We start from the raw sequence: 24,664 nt of genomic DNA, 5'->3' as shown, positions 1-24,664 counted from the left end.
GAAGAAAATAAAGAAAATTTTAATACAGATTTAGAGGCTCCCGTGTTTATCAAACATTCCACCACTGTCCCTAGTATAATTCAAACTACAGAAGTACTACATTGGTCTAACAGTGTTTCCCAAACACAGTCCTCAGGGACCCCTAACAGTGCAGGTTTTCCAGGTTACAAGTGAATAATTATACCACCTGTGGGTCTTTCAAAATGTGTCAGTCAGTAATGAATACACCTGTGCTCCAGCAAAGAGATATAGAAAACCTGCACTGTTAGGGGTCCCTGAAGACTGGCTTTGGGAAACACTGCTTTAACAGGAACCTAATGTACAATAATCCTGTCACTGGACCCAGGAATAGCCATTGTGGTTAAAAGTATTGCTATGAATGACAAGTTTGACCAGGTTGGACATTGTGCTTTGCAAATACCCGACCTGCACACAGTAGTTTCATTCGAAAGCCGAAATCCTTGTCCGCTTCCCTTACCTCTGCCGTTACCCCTTTCTCATAACTGTCCTCATTCTCTGTTCTCTCATGAACAATTTTGTAATTGTAATAGTGTTTCAGATTTCTAAACCCATCAATTGGGTTTCTGAATCTGCCTATCACGTTTCCAGACAGGTAATTATTAATGATACTTACTAGTTCTGGAAATGGTTTGCCATCTAACTGCAATAATACATAACTGAGTTTAGATGTTCGGTAGTTCCTGCTTCTTGTAGGGGCTACCTCAGCATTCTGGATACCAAAATTCCATTCAAATTGATATTTTAGTCTATGTAAATAGTCTACAGGAAGTCGTCCCTAGAAGTTTACTACCATCAGTCTAACTCAGATTTGTAACAAGTGATGTTTGTTTCTAACTCTAAATTTATGGCTGACCTCTCTGTCAGGGAGACCTTTCGCAGAGGCTCCTATCTCTGGTATATGAAGAACTTTTAGGTATAATGCACAAGTATCTACATGACTCTTAATTATTGTAGTCAGCTATTCCAGCAACATTAGTTGTAGAATGGGACATACTGAAGAGTTCAGTGGCTTTTAACATTGCACCTTTATAGGATGCCACCTTTCCAACAAATACGTTTGTCAACTGTAAATGCAACTCTTGTGAAGTGGAATTGTCTAGGAGCAACAACAGCTCAACCACAAAATGGTAAACAACAAAAGCTCACAAAACAGGATCACCAAGTCATGAAGCACATAGCATATAAAAGAAAACAACATCTGTTCTCGATTGCAACATCCTCTACAAAAGTAAAGATAATGTGTGGATTGTAATAAAGAGAAGATTAATGCTTGCCATTTCCTTCCAACAGGTCTGGAACAACACTGTATGGCAGCCTTAGTGAGTCAGATGTAGTTCTTAGAGTACAGATGACCATTAGTAAGTAGCTTTTGATATGCTAATCGCACATTACAGAGTAGAGTTAGGATCACAGTGCAATATGTAGTATGTACTGGCAATATGCAATGAGTAATGGAGCATATAAATGACCAAGGGCAAGTATATGACATGGTCAATTTCAATGCCAGCGGTCTCATATACAAAGAGATAAAGATTGTGGTCTTAAATCAGTATCAAAGGTCTAGCACACTGGAAGCCAAAATTCGTAATCAATATCCAAGTCATAGTTCTGGTACACAGACAGATTAAATACACTGTTTGGCACACCAGGGCATAATTCCTGAGCATATAAAAACATAAGGAAATAGAGCTCATGGTCACAGAAAAGCCAAGTGTCTGGTGCATTAAGTAACTTGGGGAGCATAATAGCAAGACACTGGTGCAAGACAATACACACAATAAATCAGACAACCTGGTGACTTGGTCGCTGGGTTATTATAATGACTGAGGAGTGCCGGGTACTGATGAAAAAAAAAAATCTCCTTGCTCTGATCTACCATCTATTTGACATGTGTCTAAGTAATCAGTACCACCAACTGCTATCGGCAGTCAGCCACCCCCGTTCCTTCTGAGTTTACATGCCAGTTATATCTGTATGACAATCATTTGTAATGACTAGCCTTGGTGTTATAGTCAACGTACCGCTTGGTAACCATTACAGGAGCAACAGTTTGTGACATTGGAGGGGTGTACAGCTTGCCAATGTTGGACTCCAGAGCAGTGGAAAAACATCTTCTCGAATCATGGGTCATGTTACACCATCAGTCAGACAGATGGGAGTTTAGCAGATTCCAGGAAAATGCTGGTTATAAAGAGGAGGAGATCCTCAGTTGGAGGGTCCCTGTGTGTTGGAGTGCGGTCGGAAACAATAAAATACAACCAGGAGGAATGGGTCTGACACTCCTTAAGTGTATTTTCCCTGCCTAACATTATCTCCTGTATTTCACTTCCTTATGAAATGTTAAGACTTTAGTTTTGACCGTTGTTTTTTTTTTAAGTAAACTTCATGTTGCCAATCAAAATAAGCAGTAGCAGTTCGAAAATTACTCAGCAGAGATTTTTTAGGCAATCTGTCCAAATCAAACGATAAGTTCTAGGGGAGAGTTTAATTCCTCCGATTCCCCTTTTGAAATACTCAGAAGTCTGCTATACAAAACTATAGGAAGGGATGGAGATGAGCTGCCATACAAAACTATGGGGAAGGAGGGGGCTGGCCTATACTAAACTATAGTGAGGGGGGTGTATGTTGCTATAATGTATGAGGGAGTGGGCGGGGGTCTTAACACAATGTGATGTGAAGGAAGGGAGGGGGAATGTCCTTAATAGCACATCGGGGGGAGGTAGGCCATTAACATAATGACGGAGTTTAGGTGGGGGCTTATTATTTAATGGGTGCTATTTTATTTGTGGGGTGATGGCGGGGCAAATTCATTTATTGGAGGGCTATTTAATGCTGGGGTTTGGGGCTATAAATTGAATGTGGGGCTGTTGCTTGTGTAAGTCCTGCACCGGTGGAAGCAGTTCTTGGACGTGATAAGAAGGCCATTGTCATAAGACCAAAAAAAATCCATCTCTTATGTGTGGAATTATTTTTACCCAAATCCTGACAACAGTTGTCTAGCCTTTTGTAGCGTATGTAAAGCCAGTCAGTCGAGGTAGAGACCTAAACCATCTAGGAACCTCATCTATGTTACGCCATTTTAAGCAAGTTCATGGCAAGCTGTTGGGAAAATTGGAAACTTATGCTAAAAATATTGCTAAGGTTAGAGGACTCCTCCACTATCCTGGATTCCTCAGAAGAATTCTTGAGCGTTAGTCCTGCTGCTGCTGCTGCCAGGAGTGAATCATCATCCCAGAAGCAGACCAAGAAGAAGACTACTAGTAGTTTACAACAATTGACTGGTGGACATACTTGCTTCCTCTTGCAAAGGATTATTTAACAATCATAAAGCGGATCACAGACGCCATGGTGACTATGGTAGTATTAGATCTGCATCCAATATCCACTATTAATGCAGCTGGTTTTAGACAGTTACTTGAGGTCTTGTGTCCCCATTACCAAATTCCATCACGATACCATTTCACTAGAATGCCATTCCTCACCTTTACTAGAAGGTTGGTAAAAATGTAATTATTGGGCTACAAAATGCCATTCTACCCACTGTACACTTAACCACAGATATATGGACAAGCAGAACTGGGCAAACTAAAGATTATATGAGTGTGACAGCCCACTGGGTTGGTGATTCGTCTTCACAAACAGGAACAGCAGCAGCATGTACTAAAGTACAGTGCATTTGTCAGAGGCAGGCTATTCTGTGTATCACCGGCTTCACTGAGAGGCATACAGCTGACAATCTGTTACAAAAACTAAGGGATGCCATTGCAACATGGCTTATCCCACTTGGACTCTCCTCAGGATATGCCATTTCTGATAACGCCACCAATATTGTGAGAGCATTACAGCTGGGTGAATTCCATCACATTCCCTGTTTTGCTCACACAAAATTGGTGGTGCAGAGCTTTTTAAAAAATGACAGGGACGTGCAGAAGATGCTGTCTGTGGCCCGTAAAATATCTGGACATTTCCAGCATTCGGCAACAGTATGTAGGAGATTGCAGCAGCTACAAGAGCAATTTAATTTGCCCTGCCACCAACTGAAGCAAGAGGTGGTGACAAGTTGGAATTCCACCCTGTATGTGCTTCTGCGGATGGAGGAACAGCGAAAAGCCATCCATGCTTACTCCACAAGCCATGACATTGGGAAAGGAGTGGGGATATATTTTACTCAAGCGCAGAGGAGAATACTTTCAGTGTTGTGCAAGGTGCTGAAACCATTCAAAGTAGTCACCTGTGAAGTGAGTTCAGACACTGCTAGCTTGAGTGAAGTGATTCCCTTAATTAGACTTTTGGAAAAGCAGCTTGAGAAACTGAAGGAGGAGATTAAACAAAGCAATTATGTTAAGTATGTCAGACTTGTAGATCTAGTACTTTATTCACTTCGCCAGGATCCAAGAGTTCTCAAAATCGGATCATTACATTTTGGTGACTGTGCTTGATCCTCAGTTTAAGAGCTAGGTCTTCTTTGTTTCCAACTGACCCAGATCCTTCAGCTTCTCACTCAACTGCTTCTAGGAAAAAACTTAGCTTTTCCAAGAGACCCAGGGATGATGCAGATGACTCAGCACAACATTTTGACATCTGGTCTTGTCTACTGTAAAAGAATTGACCAGGATTAGTGACACCTCTGCTGTAACTCCACCTGATCCTACTATCAACTATCAACATCCAAAGAATGGTGGAGGATTATTTTTAATTTTTTTTAACCTTATAAAGACAACAGTTTTATTAACAAAGAACCTTCGACTTTGCACTTTACGTCAAAGGTACCTAACTATATTATAATTTTTGGGGAATTTGGGCTGATTCGAAGCTCAGTGATGAACTTGCTTTTTGCTGTGAATTACAATGGCTCTTTTTAATGCATTGTCTGGCACCCTGGATTGGTCTCTGGGTCTGATAAAATCCCTGAGGGAGCCATGTATTAGCTGTAGAATTACCACAGTTATCCAAGGAACGGGTGGAGTGATCAAATGACCCATAACTGATTTCATGATCCTAGGACAATTCCATCCTGCACCACTTTTCTTTACTGAAACTGCTGCGTCACAATGTTTCCTAGATGTGCTATGAACTGCTGTGTGCTTGAGTCATTGCTCTGTTGCTTAGCATCCAGCCAGGCCGCTTCAGTCTTTGTTTGAAAGTGTATGAAAATAATATTGTGACCTGTGAGGTGGTCAAAATTGACTGCAAATGACTTGAAATTAGTTTTATTGGAGGTTAATAAGAATGTAAGGGGGGAAAAAAACAAAAATATGTAATTTTAGAAAAAAACAAAAACAAATTGGGATCCAAAACCAAAACACGGGGGCAGTGAACATCTCTACTTTTAACACATACTTGCCTACTCTCCTGGTATGTCCAGGAGACTCATGAATTTTGTGGAGCCCACCCATCATCATGCAGTGATGAGCGAGATGCAAATATACGAGTCACGTCATCACCCCTGCTCTGTAGCGATGTTAATCATGTCACTGTGTTGTGGGGATGGTGCAAATCAGATCTTTCAAGTGCACCCCCTTGCACTTGCACCTGTACCTCCCCCCTCCAGGATCTCCTGGAAGGAAGGTTCAAAAAGTATGTCCTAACATCCTTATAATCTTAAACTGTATGGGATATACACTGTTCCATATAATACGAACACACTTTTTAGAAATAAAAAGTCAAGAAAATATAATGGACCCTTATTTAAAAAAAATGAAATAAACTGAAGCACAGGAGGAAGGGATTCGAAGAGAAGTGAAATCAGTATGGGAAATTTACTGCTTATATAAATGGACTGTTTTACATTTGTTTTACTGAAGGCAGAAGCAGACTTTGCGTTTGCCCAATAGTTCAGAAAAATGTGTTGCATGACTCATTTTTAAAGTGTTCCCTGATGGAGAGTGTTGTGTTATTGGTAAAGCTGTTTTCAATTGTATATCGTACTATAACATTTTACTTGTGGAACAGGGTGCACTGCAGATCTAGAAGAGGGAGAATGGAAGTAAAGAACATGGCTGCTGTGAAAAGTTGTTTTTTTTACTTTTTTTATTAAGTAATCACTTCAATACATATTTTTTGCCGATTCTCCACTTCTGGAAAAAAAGTGCTTATAGGGAGCAACTGTGCTGTGTGCAAATTAACGTTATAACTTTAAAATGAAAGGTATACTTAAATTTATAGGCATATTGACAGACATTGCACACAAAATGTTTCCCATTTGTTTCTTCCAACTCAGTTGGGATTTGCTGCTGAGATGGATGAGGCAGGGATAACAGCCTCTTGTAAAAGAACAGTGTTTCAGATTATCAGAAAGCCGCACTGCAATCCCTTGAAGACCCAACAAACGCAATAAAAGAATGACAGATAATAATGCTACTACGTTAAATAGGATAGGCAAGACCTCTCCGAAGCACTGATTTTTCATGTTTAGCCTCTCTACTGCAACACCTACCTTAGTAGCGCGTAGAGAATGCCACATGAAAAACTGCAGTGATTATCCCGCAGCAACCTTCTAACTGGTCACAACTTGTACAATGCGCTCTTAATGAGGAGATCCTTTCAGTCTCAAAGAAAGTTGGAACTGCAGTACAATATGAGCTATAGCAAACAGGATCGGGGAAGTCTGAACGATCTAATTAAAAGTTTCCATAAGAGATGATAAAACTTTAAGGTATTTTGAAATTGCATGTGCTATTTTAAAAATATAGAATGGGATGGATTTAACCATTCATCGGCAACTGAAATGCCGTCCTTTTATATAACAAAAAACAAGCATTTTCATTAGTGTAATGTACATATATAAAAGAAGAATATTCACACTTTAAAATTATTATTTGAAGCAACACAGTAAAACACTTATATTATTATTATAATAACAACAACAACAACAACAACAACAACATAGCACTAAACTAAACCCTCTTTCTATGACTGGTGCATACATCCAGTTTTTTTTCTATTATTAGCTTCTTTATTGGTCCACACAGCATACATATATATCTGTATTTGGCCACAGCACCAGAGCTGGTCTACAATACCTCCAAACATGCCTGCAAGTTATAGTGGGTTCCTTTGTTTGAGGTGTGAATAAACAACCATCACAATTCCTATGGAATTATACACACAGGTATTTGTAATTTCTGTGAATGCAAGATGTATTTCCCATCAACATTTGGATGGAGTTTTTCAAGCCCAGGTGGAAGTTCAGGGGAGATTTCATTTCAATGCCTATATGTACAATATATAACATTATAAATGTTCAGCATTCCTTGAAGGTCTCTAACTGGCTTATGGAAGTGTTATGTTAGCCAAAATATCTGCAGGGATATCAGGCTATGGGCGTGATATTGGAGTGTGTGGTCCCAAATGCTCCCCATTGGCCTGTGTGTGGGGTCATCTTACAACCACACTAACAGGCCCTTGTGACGCTGAAAGAAATCCAGCGGCTTGGATCGAATCGTACGTATGTGGCCAGCATTGGGCTCTAACCTTGCGGAAGAGCTTTGGGGTTTGTTTGGTTTTTTTAGAGCTAAAGATGAACTCTTCAGTTAATACATTTTATTTATTTTAATCTTTATGGAATAAATAATTATTTTTAAATACAAAGCCTATGTACTTAGGAGTCAACATATGCATACTCCCCTCATTCATCCTCTGCTTGCCAAGAAATCAAAAGGTGGACTCCAGTGTCCTAAATAACATTTCCCCCCAAATTGGCACCCTTCCATTCTGGTGCTCTTATTGTCTAGTTAAACAGTTAGATGGCCCTCATCCCTTCTTAAAGCTGCTCTAACTTGCATGCAAGCTGGTGATGTGCATGATGTGTATGCTCTTGAGCACATCCTCAGTGATGTCAACAGCATTTACTATTTAAACTGGCATTTAACATGTCATCCTTGTCTTGATTTTGACTTAGGTCTGGGTTTCCATGCTGCTTGCATAAAAACTTTAGTTTTTCTGACCTTGATTTGTCTTCTCATTTATGTACCTATGTCACCTGTCCTGTCAATGATGGTCAGGACAGGTGGCACAGGTTGAAATGTCTCTGTACTTGTTATGGTAGTCAGCTGCTACCTAACACAAATAGTCTGAGATCTGCAATCTTGTTGCCCAATTACCAGCACATTTCTCTGCAAATGGAGTCCGAAACTTCTTATAAGTCTTCTGTAGTTACGACACCCGCTAACATTTCAAGCCATCCCTACAAGTAAACTATTCCGATTTTGGTGAGAGCCACAAAGATATCGGGTTGCAGTTCAGATTTCTCTAGAGGCTTTCAAAGCTAATTATTCAAATACTTTAATATAACCATTAAAAAACTAAAAAAAAAAACCCAGTTAAAAATCTAATAATTTTAAGAAATAATCCATTATATTCTATGGCGCTTTTACAGAAGCTGGCGACCATATAAAAGCTTTGGAGGGCCTCATGTGGTCAAGGGACCAGCAGTTTGACAACCCAACAACACAGCAAGACGTAATCACTTAATCAATTTTAAAATTTTATATATATATTACCATAATGTGCATATGACTTGACATAATATGTACATAACATAAATGCTCTTGAAGCTATATTCTAAAATATCTGCTGTTTGGCATAATCACATTTAAACCAATCTATATATATATATATATATATATATATATATATATATATATATATATATATATATATATATATATATATATATATATATATATATTTATACAATACACAAAATATACTGTTTCCAAGAGATTTGTTTGGCAAAAATTAACTTGTTTTTTTTCCATCAGGTTTATAAATGTACTTTAAATACCAGCATAAAAAAATAAGAACAAGTTCCCTATAAAACCCATAATATAAAGTGGTATTGCTATAAACTGAGTGTTAAGCGGATGCAATCCAAGACTTGGCACCCAAGGCAGGAAATGTTCTCTGTAGGAATTAAGTGACTGTAAACATGTACAATGATTTCAGGATACTGTGGGAGGAGACCCATTTAGGAATCTTTGATACTGTAATTTTGTCTGTTCTGCAATTAAAATCAACCAGTAAACAAATCCATACTGCTCAGTTTTGCATTGTTTAAATTAGAATATCTGGCAAGGCACCAACATGATTCCGGAGGTATTTTATTATGAATTACCAGAATAATTTGTAATGGAGAAATGTGGTCAGACAGTTCTGTTATAACCCTAAAAGGAAGAAACATATTAGCGGCTGAAATATTGTTTAACATAATAAAAAATATTAAGTGTTTGGTATTTCAGTATATTACTCTGACAGAATACTGTTCTAAGCTGCAAATAAAGCATATGACTCAATGTTCCCTAGCGTGTGTGCTGTGCACAAATCAAAAAGTTCAAAATACTCTGATGTACTAAACGTAAGAAAAGCAAGCATACCTAAATTTACATGTATTTTGGAAACTGCAAAAGACCTAGCTGCACTTTACAACTACAATGATCTGCTTTCTGCTAAGAATCTAAAACATGCAATCACTATAATCCCCACTCCCACAAAAAAACAAAACAAAAACCAAAAACCTTGAAATAGGACTCTGATAAGCTTTAAGATTACAGACAGACACAGCCTATATAGGAGTGAGTGGTGTTGTCAATTTGCTCTTGTATTTTCTTATATCTGTTGCCGTTTCAGTAATATCTGTGAAATACCAATTTCTCCTCTTACCGCATTCTCTGATCCTAACACACACATTTATCCTTTGTGCTGAACAGAGTTGTCAAACAAATCCATCAAACCTCTGACCTTATTTAACTCCCACACAAGATCTGTTTACAGGTACAAGCAGAATTAAACCTTACTAGATAAATCCCTGTTGTCCAATTTAATTTCCCACTTTTGTGTTGTCAGTCTGCTTTGTCTATCACTAAACTTCTAAGACACTAAACAATTTTCAACAATAACAAATCCGATTCCAATTCCTATTGCCTCCCCCCCTAAACCCATTCTTCAGACCACATCATCCTCTTGCTCACTCTCAATAAGCCATGGCTGATTACTTCATGGGTAAAGTGGATGTGAGTCATAATTAAATTCCTGACCTCCCTATATTGTCCGAGTTACTTCTAAATCCTCTTCAATCACTTTAGAGCAACTACTTGAGATGCAGATGGGTCACAGTACCTCAAAGCCTATGAGTTTGTCACTCCTTTTCTACCCCCTATTCCTATTATGCTCCTAGCCCTTTCCATATGTCTATCTCTTACCTAATGATTGGCCATGTCCACGTTTCCAATAAATATGAAATTGGAAAGCACGCTCTCAATTATCACAGCCATATGATATATGATATAGTGCATGTCTTCACATAAAATATATACCTGGGGGATACCACAATGGTTTAGTGTAGTGATAAGAGTGCTTTTTGATCTAATGTATATGAGTTTTTACAAATCAATACGGTTTGATATTAAAATATGGGATTAAAGAAGCACCAAATTCATCACAGTTCATTTATTCTTTCAAAGGGACAGATAGTGCCCAATATAAAGCGCTAAGGAATTTGTTGCACTATATAAATTAATGATGACAGGCCTGGCTATCTAATGTCTTGCCATAGAGCACCATTACCAAGCACATGAGAGGAGTACCTGACTAATTCTATAGCATCACATTCATGTATGTAAAATATGCAATAAAGTGGCAGTCTTAAAGCTACCTGTGGTTAGCACTTCTGTCTCACAGCACTGGGGTCATGAGTTCGATTCCCGACCATGGCCTTATCTGCGAGGAGTTTATGTTCTCCCCGTGTTTGCGTGGGTTTCCTCCGGGTGCTCCGGTTTCCTCCCACACTCCAAAAACATACTGGTAGGCTAATTGGCTGCTAACAAAATTGACCCTAGTCTGTGTTAGGGTATTTAAACTCTAAGCCCCAATGGGGCAGGGACTGATGTGAGTGAGCTCTCTGTACAGCGCTGCAGAATCAGGGGCGCTATATAAATAAATGGTGATGATGTTATATTTTATTGCTTCTTTATACAGCACAATCAAATTACTCGGCACAGAACAGTGAATATATATTCATCCAAACAGTGACACATCACAGCCATCTGCCAGCCAGGTGGTCTGCCAGTTCTTATCTACATGTGATCAGGTTTGCCAGACAGTTTGAGTCTACACACTGATTTGTGACAGATTTCGCCTAAACTAACAAAATTGTCCAACCAAATCTCTTTACAAACTGAAATAAAAACTAGATTTCAAAATGAAAATTATTGATGTGAAGGGTAATAGCTATTATATGCAGCCATATTTTTGTAGGTAAATCAGTTCACTAAGGCAGTATACAGAATGTTCTTTACATGCTTAAGGCATGTACTGAAGATGAGGCTAGAAGCAAGTGAATGTCATTTTGTGTACGAGACAATACAGAATGTTACTTTACATGGTTACGAAAGTGTTTAACGTACATACATATATATTTAAGAAGGGCCCCTCCCCGTATCTTTAGAAGATACTGCGCCCTGTCTTTGAGGGTGACAAGCTTTTTGCAGTGTAGAAGAGTTATGTCAGTCTAGCAGCACTTACAACAACAATTACACAGAAGTCTTCTCTGACCTTAAGAAGGACAGAATTATGACATGGGAAGAACGATAGCATTAGCATATTTAAACTACAGCAGTGGAACCAGAATGGAGGTTTTAGATTACCTAATCTAAAATACTACGGTTTTGCTTGCCAACGTGGTTTTACAGTGTATTGGATTAGAAGCAATAGCGTTTATACTGACATTTTACTGGATTCTCAATTCTGTGTCCCCCTTACCCTCAGCTGCAGCCTCCACCATCCCCTAAACATATTAGAAAAACTCAAGATAGACAACGTCCTCATCAATGCAGCTTGCAGAGCCTGGGAAACGGCTAGAAAGACACACAAGTTACACCACACTTAGCAGATTCGCTTCATTGTTATGCCAACACATACAGAAATTGTGTGAAACGTTAACCAATTATGAGGGGCTGCAGATCAACGAAGAATTCCAAGTTTAGACAAAAAGCTCTAGTATTGGCGGTAGTGGGATTTATACCGCCACACTATCACTAGAAATGGCACCTTCAGACTCCTTTTTATTCAGCATGGATTGGATAGAGAAGACATATTATAAAGAACTCTTGTCCCTGGCCCTACTTCAATGCTGAGGGAAAGTTATACAAACCATCCCTTTGCATATGAAACATTCCATCATGAAAAGCTTTCAACACACCTCCTGGTACTCCTCTCAATTGGCAGATCATAAACCCATTGTCTTCTAACATGTTTCCCCTCTTCTACGACAGTCTACTTACAAAAGCCTTTTATACTCCTACACACACAAATTCCATACATCCAACCATGCACTCCATTGATGGATCGCTGATCTCTAGATGTGGGTGAGCAATAGTTACGCTTATTGTTATGACTGTTTTTTTAATAGTCTCTCTTATGTTTGTACTATAAAGTTATGATTGTTTTATGTTACATTGTGTCATACACATTATGGGCTCGATTAGCAAATTGGCAAAACCATGTTGCATTTAAGGGGGAGGTATATTTAAAATGTAGGGACAGATTTATAGTTCGGATACGGCATGTCATAGATCAACTTTAATTTCAGTGTAAAAATTAAAGCCAACAAGTATTTGTGTGCTACATGAAAAAACAGCCAATATTTTTGCTGCGTACAAAAAAAATAATTTGTACCCCTTGTATTATAACATGGTTTGTCCAGGTGCAAAGTTGCTCCTTTTCTTTGCTACGAACTCAAAATTAGGCCCTATATGTCTAACTTATATAACAATAAAAAATGGATATGCATCAATCTCTTGCACCTCAGACTGACCTTCTATTACCTCTGCAACACTACCAGCTTAGACTGACCTCCAACACACCAGAAATTACCCAATCTCTTCACAACTTTGTCACCTGCACAACTGTTCTTTTATTATAATAATGTTTTCTTTTTATTGTATCTTCTCAATGCCACAGTAAAAACCTCCCAAAAAGGACGAATTTGACCGTATGTTGTGCGTGATGAACAGACCAACAAATCTGTACAGTTGAGGGTTCATGTCTTTACATTTAAAAACTAACTTTGCCCTCATTTTGCACTCACATACCATCATATGTTCCACTTTCCAGCAGCACTCCGCTGTCTTCTAAAACTTTGAACTGCTCCACGTTGATAAAATTATAATCAACACCTGGGACCTCTCCATCTCGTGGTGACCGAGTTGTACCTAAATGTGAAAAAAAAAAACAGAATAAACATGCAGATCTACATTGTAATATTAGAATTATTAAATAAGTTAAACAACATAACATTCAGATGAAAAGCTGGGCTTAGGGACTCTGAAAATCAGAGGCCAGGATAAGACTCCAAATACATAAATAAAAATAATTGAGGAATAGTTCTTTGAGAGAACTCTTCGCTGTGAAACTGGGGCAATGAATTATGTAGATAAGGGAATGCAAATAGCAGACAAGTTATTGTGAAGTCTTGGAGACATAGCAAAGATTGAAGGGGGACAAGATTTGTTTCTACCGTTACTAAACTAACAACCCATTTGAAGATCGTAGTATCAAAATGACAGACTCTGCATACCATTAGGTGGGTGGATAGTTGTTGCATGGCATTTAATGGACACATTTGCTGCAGACACTGTATGTACATTCAGCTATGTGGGTGTTACATAGTTGCCAACATTTTAAAACTAGTTTCCAAGGACACTTCGCTGCTGAGTAGGTGCATCTAAGTAGGTGCTCCTTAAAGCACTATAGTACCCATCATGTCATGCGTAGTATTTGAATATAATGTGCTTTTTAGCATTCAAAATATTCCTCTCTGAATATCAAATTATAAAAGGTCAGAGAATAAGGAGCAATGGTAACAGCTCTTCGCACTGTAGTTGTTACTGAAAAATAGGGATGTTACTGAAAAACTGGTTTGTTTTCAGGGACAAATCTTTAAAATGTGGAACTGATCGTGAAATGCTAGGATCTAAAGTCATTCAAGTGATTTTGGAACTGATCTTGAAATACTAGGATCTAAAGTCATTGAAGTGATTTTGACAGCTAAGGCTATAAACACATTACAGTTTTAAATGTAGCTGTCAAAGTCGGGGATATGCAAAAATCGTAGATCGTAAAAACTGCTTCAATCTGAACTTGTGTATAAGCCACTGAGCTGTCCCATGACTATATTAAAGTAATATACTGCAAACTGGAACCCTTTAGGGGGACAGAGGTCTTATAGTACCCACATTCGAACAAAGGCAAACTGCTTACATGAAATCATCAGCAGCAGCTATTTATATAGCGCCACTAATTCCGCAGCGCGTACAGAGAACTCACATCAGTCCCTGCCCCATTGGAGCTTACAGTCTAAGTTTCCCAATATACACACAGACAGAGAGATAGACTAGGGTCAATTTGATAGCAGCCAATTAACCTACTAGTATGTTTTTAGAGTGTGGGAAACCAAAGCACCCAAGGAAACCCACGCAAACATGGAGAGAACATACAAACTACATACAGATAAGGCCATGGTCGGGAACTGAACTCATGAACCCAGTGCTGTGGGGCAGAATTGCTAACCACTAAGCCACCATGAAATGATCCTCATCTCTAGGAGTGGGCTCTCATTTATTCATTATACATTTCCTTTAATACTAATAGTAGTTACACATTAAGTCACTTGTAATTTATTTTCCCTTCAGGTTCTCTGTAACCTTCCGATATGCTGAAAATAAAATTTTACATCCTACAAGATAATTTTGTGTACAACAGCATGACTTTCTGCATGTGATATCGAAAATGATCAAAGTAATCTAGACTATACTGGCCAACTGCTAAACAACCTGGTGACTGAAATAGCGGTTATCTAACAAGTGAATATCTGAACTAAAATATTTGACATTTATTTTTTGTAATACATGAAGTTACACATATAACACTTGCGTCAGAGGAATAAAATGTTCTCTCATTAATACAGATAGATACAAGGTTACATCTCACACACAACTGACACATTATCAGCACTTCCAGAGTAAGTGACAGAAATGGATGAATTCAGCTCACCTGCAGTTAGTGACAGTCTGCCAATAAAGGGCACGTCTTGGGCATGAGCAAATTATAAATATTGCAAACTGGTTTTCCAGACAATGCCAAGAAACTCGTGAGTGGCAGAAGAGTTTTTTCTCGCACTGAATTAGAAACTTGCACTATCCACATCCCCATATTGATGTCATATGTTCTATGACAGAAAGAACTGAGGGGGTTATTTACTAACAAAGTGCTAACATTCTGTAAAATTAAAAAAAAACGAAACAGCATCATCTCACACTCGCCTGCTACATCCCTCAAAGTGAATTGCTAAGGGTTTCTGGGCATGGGCATTGTATATGCAGGGGGGACACAGACTTATTTTGCAGCATTTCTTACCTCCCTGAATAAGCCACATTTTGGGTTAATACAGATTGTGGTGGATCGGTAGTCCCTCTTTTGTGGGAGTCTAACACTAAATTTACTGTCTCACACTTTATCTGCACATAAATTATGAATAATGTTTATGCCAGGGCCATCTCTGTAACTTTTGCCAAACAGTAAAGTTATTTTTTTTTTAAAAAACTTTATTTATTGCAAGGTTAAATGAACCATCTTACAGTAACATGCCAGTGGTTGAAGTGGAAATTTAGAAGTGAGCGTTATGGAAAATGCAATGGAAATGTAAGTGAATGGAATTTTTCAGTAGTTCAATTAAACCAGTAGGGAAAGTGGCGGTTGGGCATACCACCGTATACCAGGCCACTTCATATCACAGCTTTATCTGTTCACATGTTACCAGTGTTTGATCAATGCTGCTACTACTACTATTACTAATAACAACAAAATAGATATAAAATGTATGTTGTTGTTTTAAACACTGTACATATGGGCCAAGGCTAAATTATTCGCTCAGTGTGGGATTCATGTCGGACCCCACATGAAGCTCCTGAATTTAAAATGACATTTTACAAATATGGGCTGGATCAATCTATAGACAAAGTAGTAGTAGTGCTTCCAATGATTTTGAATATGTTTTCTATTTTGTACAACTTTGTGGATTTTTTTTTTTATATATATATATTGTTGGAGTCTAATGTCATTAGCGTGGCTACATAAAGTAACAAGGCTGATCTGTCATTTGGTAAATGATGTGGTTTTTGAATGACTCCTGCTTATTTGCTCCCCCTACTGGCATCCAGACAAAATATACTAAGCAAAATAGTAACATTTTACATGCAGTAAAACAGCTGTAATGTGGTAAATGCATTTGCAGCACTGCATATTATATAGTATATGAGTAATGGCACTATAGAAGTGAGCATTAGAAGTGTTCAACTACTAGTGCTCAAACTAACCCTCTGTAGATTATTGTACTGCAGTTTGAACACAGCTACAAACCAACATGAATGACTTCAAAAACAAATAGACTGCAGCAAAAATTGCTTTCCCATCTTTGCTTAAGCTGGTGGTAGAGGACTTCTCATTTTAGCTGCTAAATCAATTACAAGTAAAAGTGCAGTGGATTGTGAAATTAACAGGTTTACAAAGGGAACATTTAAATAAAATGTGTCCCCCATACACATTCATAAAACACTGCAATGCAGTTATATTATAAACGTCCTGCTATGGTTTGTTAGGCAGCTCTTCAAACTCTTATAAATACTGTTTTTGGGCCATATTTATCTGTGACAGATCTCAGAGCAGTGACCCTTCTATAACACACATTGTGACTCCAACATAAAAGACTTCACTAATTAGCCTCCCCTGGCTTTATTTAGCAAAATAATGACTGCTTGATATAAACAGGAATAAAGGGATTTCATGTGCGCCTCAATTGGATTTCAATAAGCAGAGACAGACAGCAGATGTGCTGGTCAGAGACTGATTTAGATTTGGTTGAATACTGAATTTAGTCCTACTTGATAAGTGTTCTTCTAACGTGTGCTGGTTTCTTTGAAAAACCACACTCTTTTAAGGCAATAATTGGGTGCAATAATGTACTCTGATTCATTTGATCGTTACTGTACAGTGCTGAAACAATAGGCAGATTAAAAAAAATAAAAATTAGGAAACTCTGTAAAATGTAGTTTACAAAACTCACATTACTAAATGGAGCAGTAACAAAGCAAAAATACCCTACTATATAAAATAGCATAAAATACACTACTGCTATAAAATAGCATAAAATATCCAACTACTATAAAATAGCATAAAAGGACCTACTATATAAAATAGTATAAAACACGCTACTACTATAAAATCGAATTAAAGACCCTACTATATAAAATAGCATAAAACCAGAACAAAAGTTAATAATAGGACAGCAACATAATAAACGCCAATATGAAGGCAGGTACTCCACATTTTTTTTTTGCATTCTAAAGTCTTTTCATAAATATCAACTAGTTTTGCGAAGAGAATAATATTATCTAACAAGCAGAGAATGAAGATTATTATTATATTATTGTGCAGTTGTTCAACACTGGAGAAAAAGGACGACTGTGCTTTCAAATTAATCAGAATGGACAAAATCTCACTGACAATAGATGAAAACAAACAGCATAATGATGTAACTGAAAGTCACTAATAAACCAAAACTCAGGGAAAAAAATGAAGCATGTCTGTATGGATTAGAGCTTCTGTCATTCAGCAGAATGATCCCTACAGGACATAAAAACTCTTGCTAATTCACTGCGGTCATGGAGGCAACAGTCATTTATCACACAGGCTAAAAGTGAATATATTAACAGTGCAAGATTTATGCTGCCAGCATACAAAAATGAAATAAAGGATGGGGTGGAACATGTTATAAATTATGAAATGTGCCGTGGGGATCAATAGAGAGAATCACATCTAAGAAAAAATAAATAAATATATATATATATATATATATATATATATATATATTACACTGGCAGTGGCTGGGGCTGTAAAGTATATTGAGATTTTAGTTCACTCTGTTTCGATGTACACAACCCCAGACAGCTCTAAATTTGCAGACATTGGGCTAGATTTACTAAGCTGCGGGTTTGAAACAGTGGAGATGTTGCCTATAGCAACCAATCAGATTCTAGCTATCATTTTGTAGAAGGTACTAAAGAAATGAAAGCTAGAATCTGATTGGTTGCTATAGGCAACATCCCCACTTTTTCAGACCCGCAGCTTAGTAAATCTAGCCCATGGAGTAAAAACATGTTTTAAGGATTTTGAACAGTTCATTTATTTTTTCCACCCAGGCATATTTTTAAGCTATTTATTGAGGGACAGTTTTGCTTTTGAGGTCTATGCAGTGTTAAGCTAGAAGCAAAACATTTGGTCGCCAGCAACTGCACATACTTTGTATCTGGCTTTCAATCTCTTGCACAACTTTTTACTGTACAAACTGTACTCATCAACATCACAGGTTTAATTCCAATATGTGCAGCACTGCAGTCCTATCTCTTTAACCTTGGCAGATTCGGCTTCAGGTCACTGTGCACTTATGGCTTGTGCTTAATTTTACGAGCTACAACGTGCAACATTACATAAAAGGAAGGCAAACCCATTATACTAATGGAAATGAGTAGCTCAAAAACATCCTGTAATGTGTCACTGTTTGAAAAATCTGATCATGTACTAACTCTATGTGAGAAAATCAGCTTAAGCACTGTTGAAAGAGAACATTAGAGGTAATCAGGAAATGTCATTCACACTTGTACTGATTTCTAGATTATGTTATGAGTGATGGGCTTGATACAGGTTCTTTTATTTCAAATATTATTTAAAGGTGCAAAGCAGAAAATAGTTAATGTAACACTATAGCTCATCATTAAGCAGAAATGATATTTACATGATAAATGGGGCTCTGTGCCAAACAAATGGCGCAACTACATTCAAATAATACAATGGGTTATTCAGATACTGCAGCTTCATAAAATGCATGTTTCAGACTGAATGACTAATTAGTCAGTAATGCAAATGTATGTTTTTCATGTGGGGTTGATGCCATAATGAGCACTGTGCATAGAATTGATTGCTGTCCAAATATCTCACACTAATGAGGACTCTTATGTTTCAAGGAGCGAAAATAGCTTTTATTTGATGAGATTTGTTTATGATGAAATGTAGTCTGCCCCCACCAAATGTAATATATGACCTGTATGATCAAGGACTCATCCAAAACATTTTGTAAGGTCTGGGAAGCATATGCAGGTCACTTCACCCTATGACTCCCCTTCTGATAGTATAACCTAAAGATTTATTATAACGACTAGTAAATCATTATAATCCGGTCTCTCCTGGATCTGACCCACCTCACCTGCCCAGTAAACAAATTGGGACATTGCCTTCCCTCTCTCTCTCCTCTCACCATCCTGTCTCCCCTCTTTAAATCTATAGAAACCCTGGATCAGATGATCCCTTCTGAAAAGTTGTGGATGCTTGTTCGTAAACATTTATACTTCCACTTAGTGTGTGTTATCTACTTATCAATGACTTGTAAAGTCTGATGATCTTTCAATAAAATGTTTAATAAAAAAAAAAGAAAGAAATGTAGTTTGTCACCATACAAGGAGTCAGGCTCGTCTTCTACCACCCGTGAAGTGGTTCTCCCTTCACTTCATGGAAGAATCAGTTATGGATCTACTACTGAATGACAAACAGCGTCAGGCCTTACTTTATATGCTGGTAATATGGTAGTGGAAGAGGAAATATAAAAACAGGTGAATGCGGTGGGATTTGTAAACACATTGTAGTTGCTGATTGGCCCCATGGGGTATCTAGGGTTGCATAGCATGGAATCAATAACTGCAGTTTAGGAACCATGATTCAATGCATCTTAAAATCTTCCATAGGATCCAATCAGGTCAACAGAAATGCAATCTTAACTAGATTGTGATTATGGTGTGAGACCCACAAAAACTTGCATATTACAACAATAACTGGCATTTTTACAGCATTGCTGTACCTGAACTTTGCTTAAAGGGTGTGTCAGGGTACTATAAAATGCCAGAATTGCAGAGTAACAATGACTGGCTGCAGAAGAGCCAGATGAACAGGTACCAAATTCCATCAGGGTCAGTTGAGAGAGAGGATGAATGGGAGAGTGTAGTCAATGAAGGTAAATGGTAGAGAACAAATAATAATGGTGCATAAGGATATTTAGTGTCCAGTGCATGGTGTAATTTCAGGAGGTAACTTAAAGTAGCAAGAGACAAAAACATCATCGGTCATTTTCTCAAAGAGTTTGGTTTCACCAAATCAACACACCTTTAATGCGGTTAGTATTTTACTATGCTTTATTGCTAATGTTTGGTCATTAACCATATCATCAGAAGCAAGGAAATGTGTTCCTCAATGTACATGTAAGTCAAGCTATTTAACTCCCTTCAAAATGTAGAAAGTGGAAATATTTCTGTAAATATATCTAGTAAAGAACATGGCAGAGATGGTTAATTCTAGTAATTAATACTTTCTGAAGCATATTTTACCCAGTCAGATTAGATTGGGACCTTCCTTGCTTGGGTTTTTGTTTTACCTTCCTTTTCATTAAATATGTATTCCACTTTTAGAGACCTACCCTTAGTCTACCCTGCCCTGTATTAAATACCCACCCACCTCTCCAGAAGAGCATCATAGGGGATGGATTGTAATATGGAGTCTCGAGCTCATGTCATCAGGATCCTCTTGCAGGGCAGGGGCAAATGCAGGATTTGTAGAAGGGGGTTTCCACACCACGCCACCAGTGGGTGTGACCAGCGTGCATGGGAGCGTAGCTATAATTTTAGACAGTGCTTGGCTACTCTCCAACTGTTCCTATCCCCATAATATACATGGGTAATGCTGCATGCACTACTGTTAGGTGCACGCAGCTCTCCCTTTTCAAGCAGAGCCGTGTGAAGCGGGTCAGGGTCCAGCCACCTCAATTATACAGTGCCCCAAGTTTGGAGGGGGGTTTCTAGGCAAGAGGAAACCCCCCTCGGTTTGCCTATGCAGGGAGGCGTGAAATGTATTTATAAAGTATGATGCTTTCCACAATTTTCCCAGTTCAGGATAATCCCATAGATATCTGAAAATCCAGTGCAAGTCAACAATTATCAGTTTAGGAAACAAGACAAACCAATATGTAGCTCATTGAAACCGAATGTTGGTATGTAATCCTGTTGCAAATACATTTTTATTTTTTCTGTCCTCCCTGAACTTGACTTCGGACACTCCTCCTGCCCCTATGAAAAATATCAAGGCTGGTGTAAAAATGTAGAGATGTAGTCAGCATTGTTTGCCATGAAATGCTAGGCCTTCATCGAGTCTATTTGCAGAATATTCTAAAACAAAACTGGAGGAAAATGTTCTCTTTCCAGTGCGCAGTTAAATAATTCTTACTTTTCTAACTAGCCTGTGGTTAAGCATGAAAGTTCAACTGACTACTTCATTTTAAATGATCCTTCCTTTTTCCCAAATAAAATTAGTAAACATTTTTACATCTCTCAATGTCAACCACTAAAAACAAGAAAGTTAACATTTAAAGTTTGTATGTAAGCCTGAGGATCATCATTTTAATTAATGCCATCATGTCTACAAAAGAAAGATTTTCCATTTCCATTTATCTAAGAGATTTTACCTTAGCGTATATTACTGGGATATAATATAGTGCATAAAGCTGGAAAGAGTGGATGCTATAGCTATACCCAGTATTTGATTTTTATGATATATTCTGGAAAGATGAAATGCAGTTCAGATCATATGAAAGTATGACAGCGTTGGGAGCATTTCTCATTAGACAAAATACTGGAAAGCCTGGAAAAGAACCATATGTACATGACAATGTTTTTAATGACTTGCATAGTTTTGACAATAAAATAAGCAGGTTTGCATACAGAGCTAGTTTTATTGTCTGCAAACCAACCATTATCCCAGATAAAAAAAGTTTCCCAGGCTACTAAAGTCATCCATGTCTCAATCCATTAAAAAATGGTTCATACATCTAACCATTTGTCACTACTTGTTTTTGGTGTATCAAATATTGGACAAGTAAATTAGAAATATAACCATTGATTCCAAACTTTTTCTTTTTTTTTAATAAGTTGACTCAACTGATCAGAGCAAACATACAAACTCCACACAGAGAAGGCCATGGACAGGAATCAAACTCATGACCCCAGTGCTGTGAGGCAGAAGTGCTAACCACTAATCCACCATGCAACCACACATATTATATGGTGATCGTAATCATTGTGATCTTATGATTTTAAAAAATCATAAGAATCCTGTAAACCCGTCAGAACACTTAAGATTTAAAAAAAAATCCAAATCTATCTCCTCTCTAGAAACAGGTTTTGTTTTTACAAACACAAGTTTACCATAAAACTAAGAATAATTTTTCCCCTTTAAAATGTAAAATTCTGTCATCTTTCAACTGTTTTATATTGAAATGTGCTTTTTCTGAATTTACTAAATCTGCTAGTAATTTACTTGTATATTACAATATTTGTGAAATTTAATGGGAATTCCATCACGGTTTCGTACTACATCAGAATATTGATTTTGTTTTAATGTAGACTACTATAGCTTGTGGTGTATTGTTTTTGCAGTACCCACATTACATGGTGCTGGGTACATGGGTTTATCTTGGGCCACGGTGCTATCAGTGTGGCATTTGTATGTTCACCTCATGTTTCTGTGGCTTCCCTCCAGGTGCATCAGTTTCCTCCCACATTCCAATGACATACTGGTAAGTCAATTGGCTATTAATAAAATTAAATCTAGTGTGTGTGGGGGGTGGTTTGGGAGGTGGGGTAAGGGAAACAATTGTAAACTTCACTGGGGAAGGGACTGATGTGAATGACTATATATTGCAGATATATTATGCAGCTCTTAACAGAGAATATTTAAACAGTTAATAGTAATAATAATAATTGTAATAATACCATATAAAATAGTCCGCTCCTTCTGGACCTCATGTCAGGTTTGCTCAGATTCTTTATTTTGTTTATTTGTAAATTACATAATATTAACTCTTAACACTTGCCAGGTTCCCAAACTAAAACCCAATCATCAATATGTCACAGATTATCATTTAGGAATGACATCCAACTGCTGTCTAAAAATCCCTTCATATTATGAGAGGAGGCGGACCTAACTAGGAATCTTCAAGGTGTAAACTACTCCCGAGCCACATTCAAAAACAATGAGAGCCATGCCAGAGCACAATCTAATAAATATAGGTTTCACAAAAATATCATCCAAACAGGAGAATATTAATTATTGCCTATATTTATATAGCGAAAACATACACCACAGCTCTTTACAATTGGGAACGAACAGTAAGGTAAGGATTTACTTGCAGTGAAGGCCAGCAAAAAGAGCAGACAGTGTCCAAAAAAAACAGCACAGTGCTGACAAAAAAGGGGTATGAAGTCATTGTAACCAATAAGATCTAATCCCAGACCCTTTAATATGCTCTTACAAGCTTTAGAAACAGGCTGTAAAAGCATCAACCATGTGCATAAAGCAAAGGACTCTCTCCACGGGATATCCAAACCGAATCCATCGGGTAGATAACTGGTTTAGTTTGAGATTTCTTCCTTCATCTTTTTCTGACCAGATTCCTTCATATCTGTTTATGTGTCTTGCTGTATGGGTGTAGCAATGTATTCCATGAAGCCTTCAGGTGAGTGTAAATCCATTGAAGAGGGAGGTAAATATTCAAAAAAATAAGGAGGAAAATTCAGCACAAACCTATGCTCTTGAGAATATGATTTGGAGTAAACTGGAGAAAACAGAGGGCTCCCATATCAGCTGAGTGGGACAACTTGAAACAGAAATGGCTTTTTATCTTCACATATGATATGTCCCTAATCATATGCCACCCAGAGTGCAGCTTTTATTAAATTGGTGAGACTCTGGTGTTGTGGACTGATTCTGCTTCTTATCTGGTTCTGTCATTTCCACTTTCCCTTACACTGCTATTCCTGCTGTAACATTGCTGATCGGGGATAATCTTTCCATGAACCATTCATCTGGTCTTTATTGATGTGCAGGAGGTAGTTTAAGTATCTTTAAAGTGTGTTTTTAATAAGAAAAGTAATAAATCGTAAAAGGAGTGTTTCAGGATCTTCTGTAAATCCCACCACACCATAAGTGACACAATGGGTCTTTTAATATATTAAGAAATTATGATATTCTACAATATTTTGTAGTAAAGTAGACCTTCTCCCTAGCTAATCTTTGCAAGCAAAACTGTGGCCAGGTTGCCAAACTGGTACTTTGAGATCTAGACTACAAATGAAAATAGCATGAAAATAGGAGCTCTCATTTGATTTCGCTGAGTGTTCAATTAGCAGAAACAAAAAACCCATAATATAGCCAATGGCTGGTTCACAGATTGAGAATACTTACAAGGTATTGTTCTCAAATAGAGGTTATCTCTGATCACTTGCTGTAGCTTATGGTCTATGGATCCCTTCTGGAACTGCAAGCTGAGATAGTGGCGCAGGTCTTTGTTGATAACTTTACCTGTAATCATAAAGAAACACACTGATCATTAGAATGTCAGCAGTTTGTTTGTTTTCTAACATATTTCAGAGTTTTGTAAAATGTAAGAGCAAAACATTTGTTATTCAAAAAAACTAGTTTATAGTATCAGGGTATT

The 24,664-nt window shown here is 37.7% G+C and overlaps 1 protein-coding gene across 2 annotated transcripts in view; it reads right to left on the bottom strand.

Moving 5' to 3' along the window:
* MAGI3 (membrane associated guanylate kinase, WW and PDZ domain containing 3) overlaps window positions 1–24,664 on the bottom strand; it is a 254,024-nt gene that overhangs the window by 95,318 nt on the left and 134,042 nt on the right. For both annotated transcript variants that reach the window (XM_075196269.1, XM_075196267.1), the window contains exons 2-3: window positions 24,412–24,528; window positions 13,110–13,229 (exon numbers count right to left, since the gene is read on the bottom strand). In XM_075196269.1, coding sequence (XP_075052370.1) covers window positions 13,110–13,229; window positions 24,412–24,528 — 237 coding nt within the window. The remainder of the gene's footprint in view (window positions 1–13,109; window positions 13,230–24,411; window positions 24,529–24,664) is intronic.

The sequence above is a fragment of the Mixophyes fleayi genome, chromosome 2 (assembly GCF_038048845.1).
Source record: "Mixophyes fleayi isolate aMixFle1 chromosome 2, aMixFle1.hap1, whole genome shotgun sequence".
Taxonomy (NCBI): Eukaryota; Metazoa; Chordata; class Amphibia; order Anura; family Limnodynastidae; genus Mixophyes; species Mixophyes fleayi.
The sequence above is the reverse complement of the archived record's forward strand: the minus strand, read 5'-3'. Positions and strand labels throughout refer to the sequence as shown.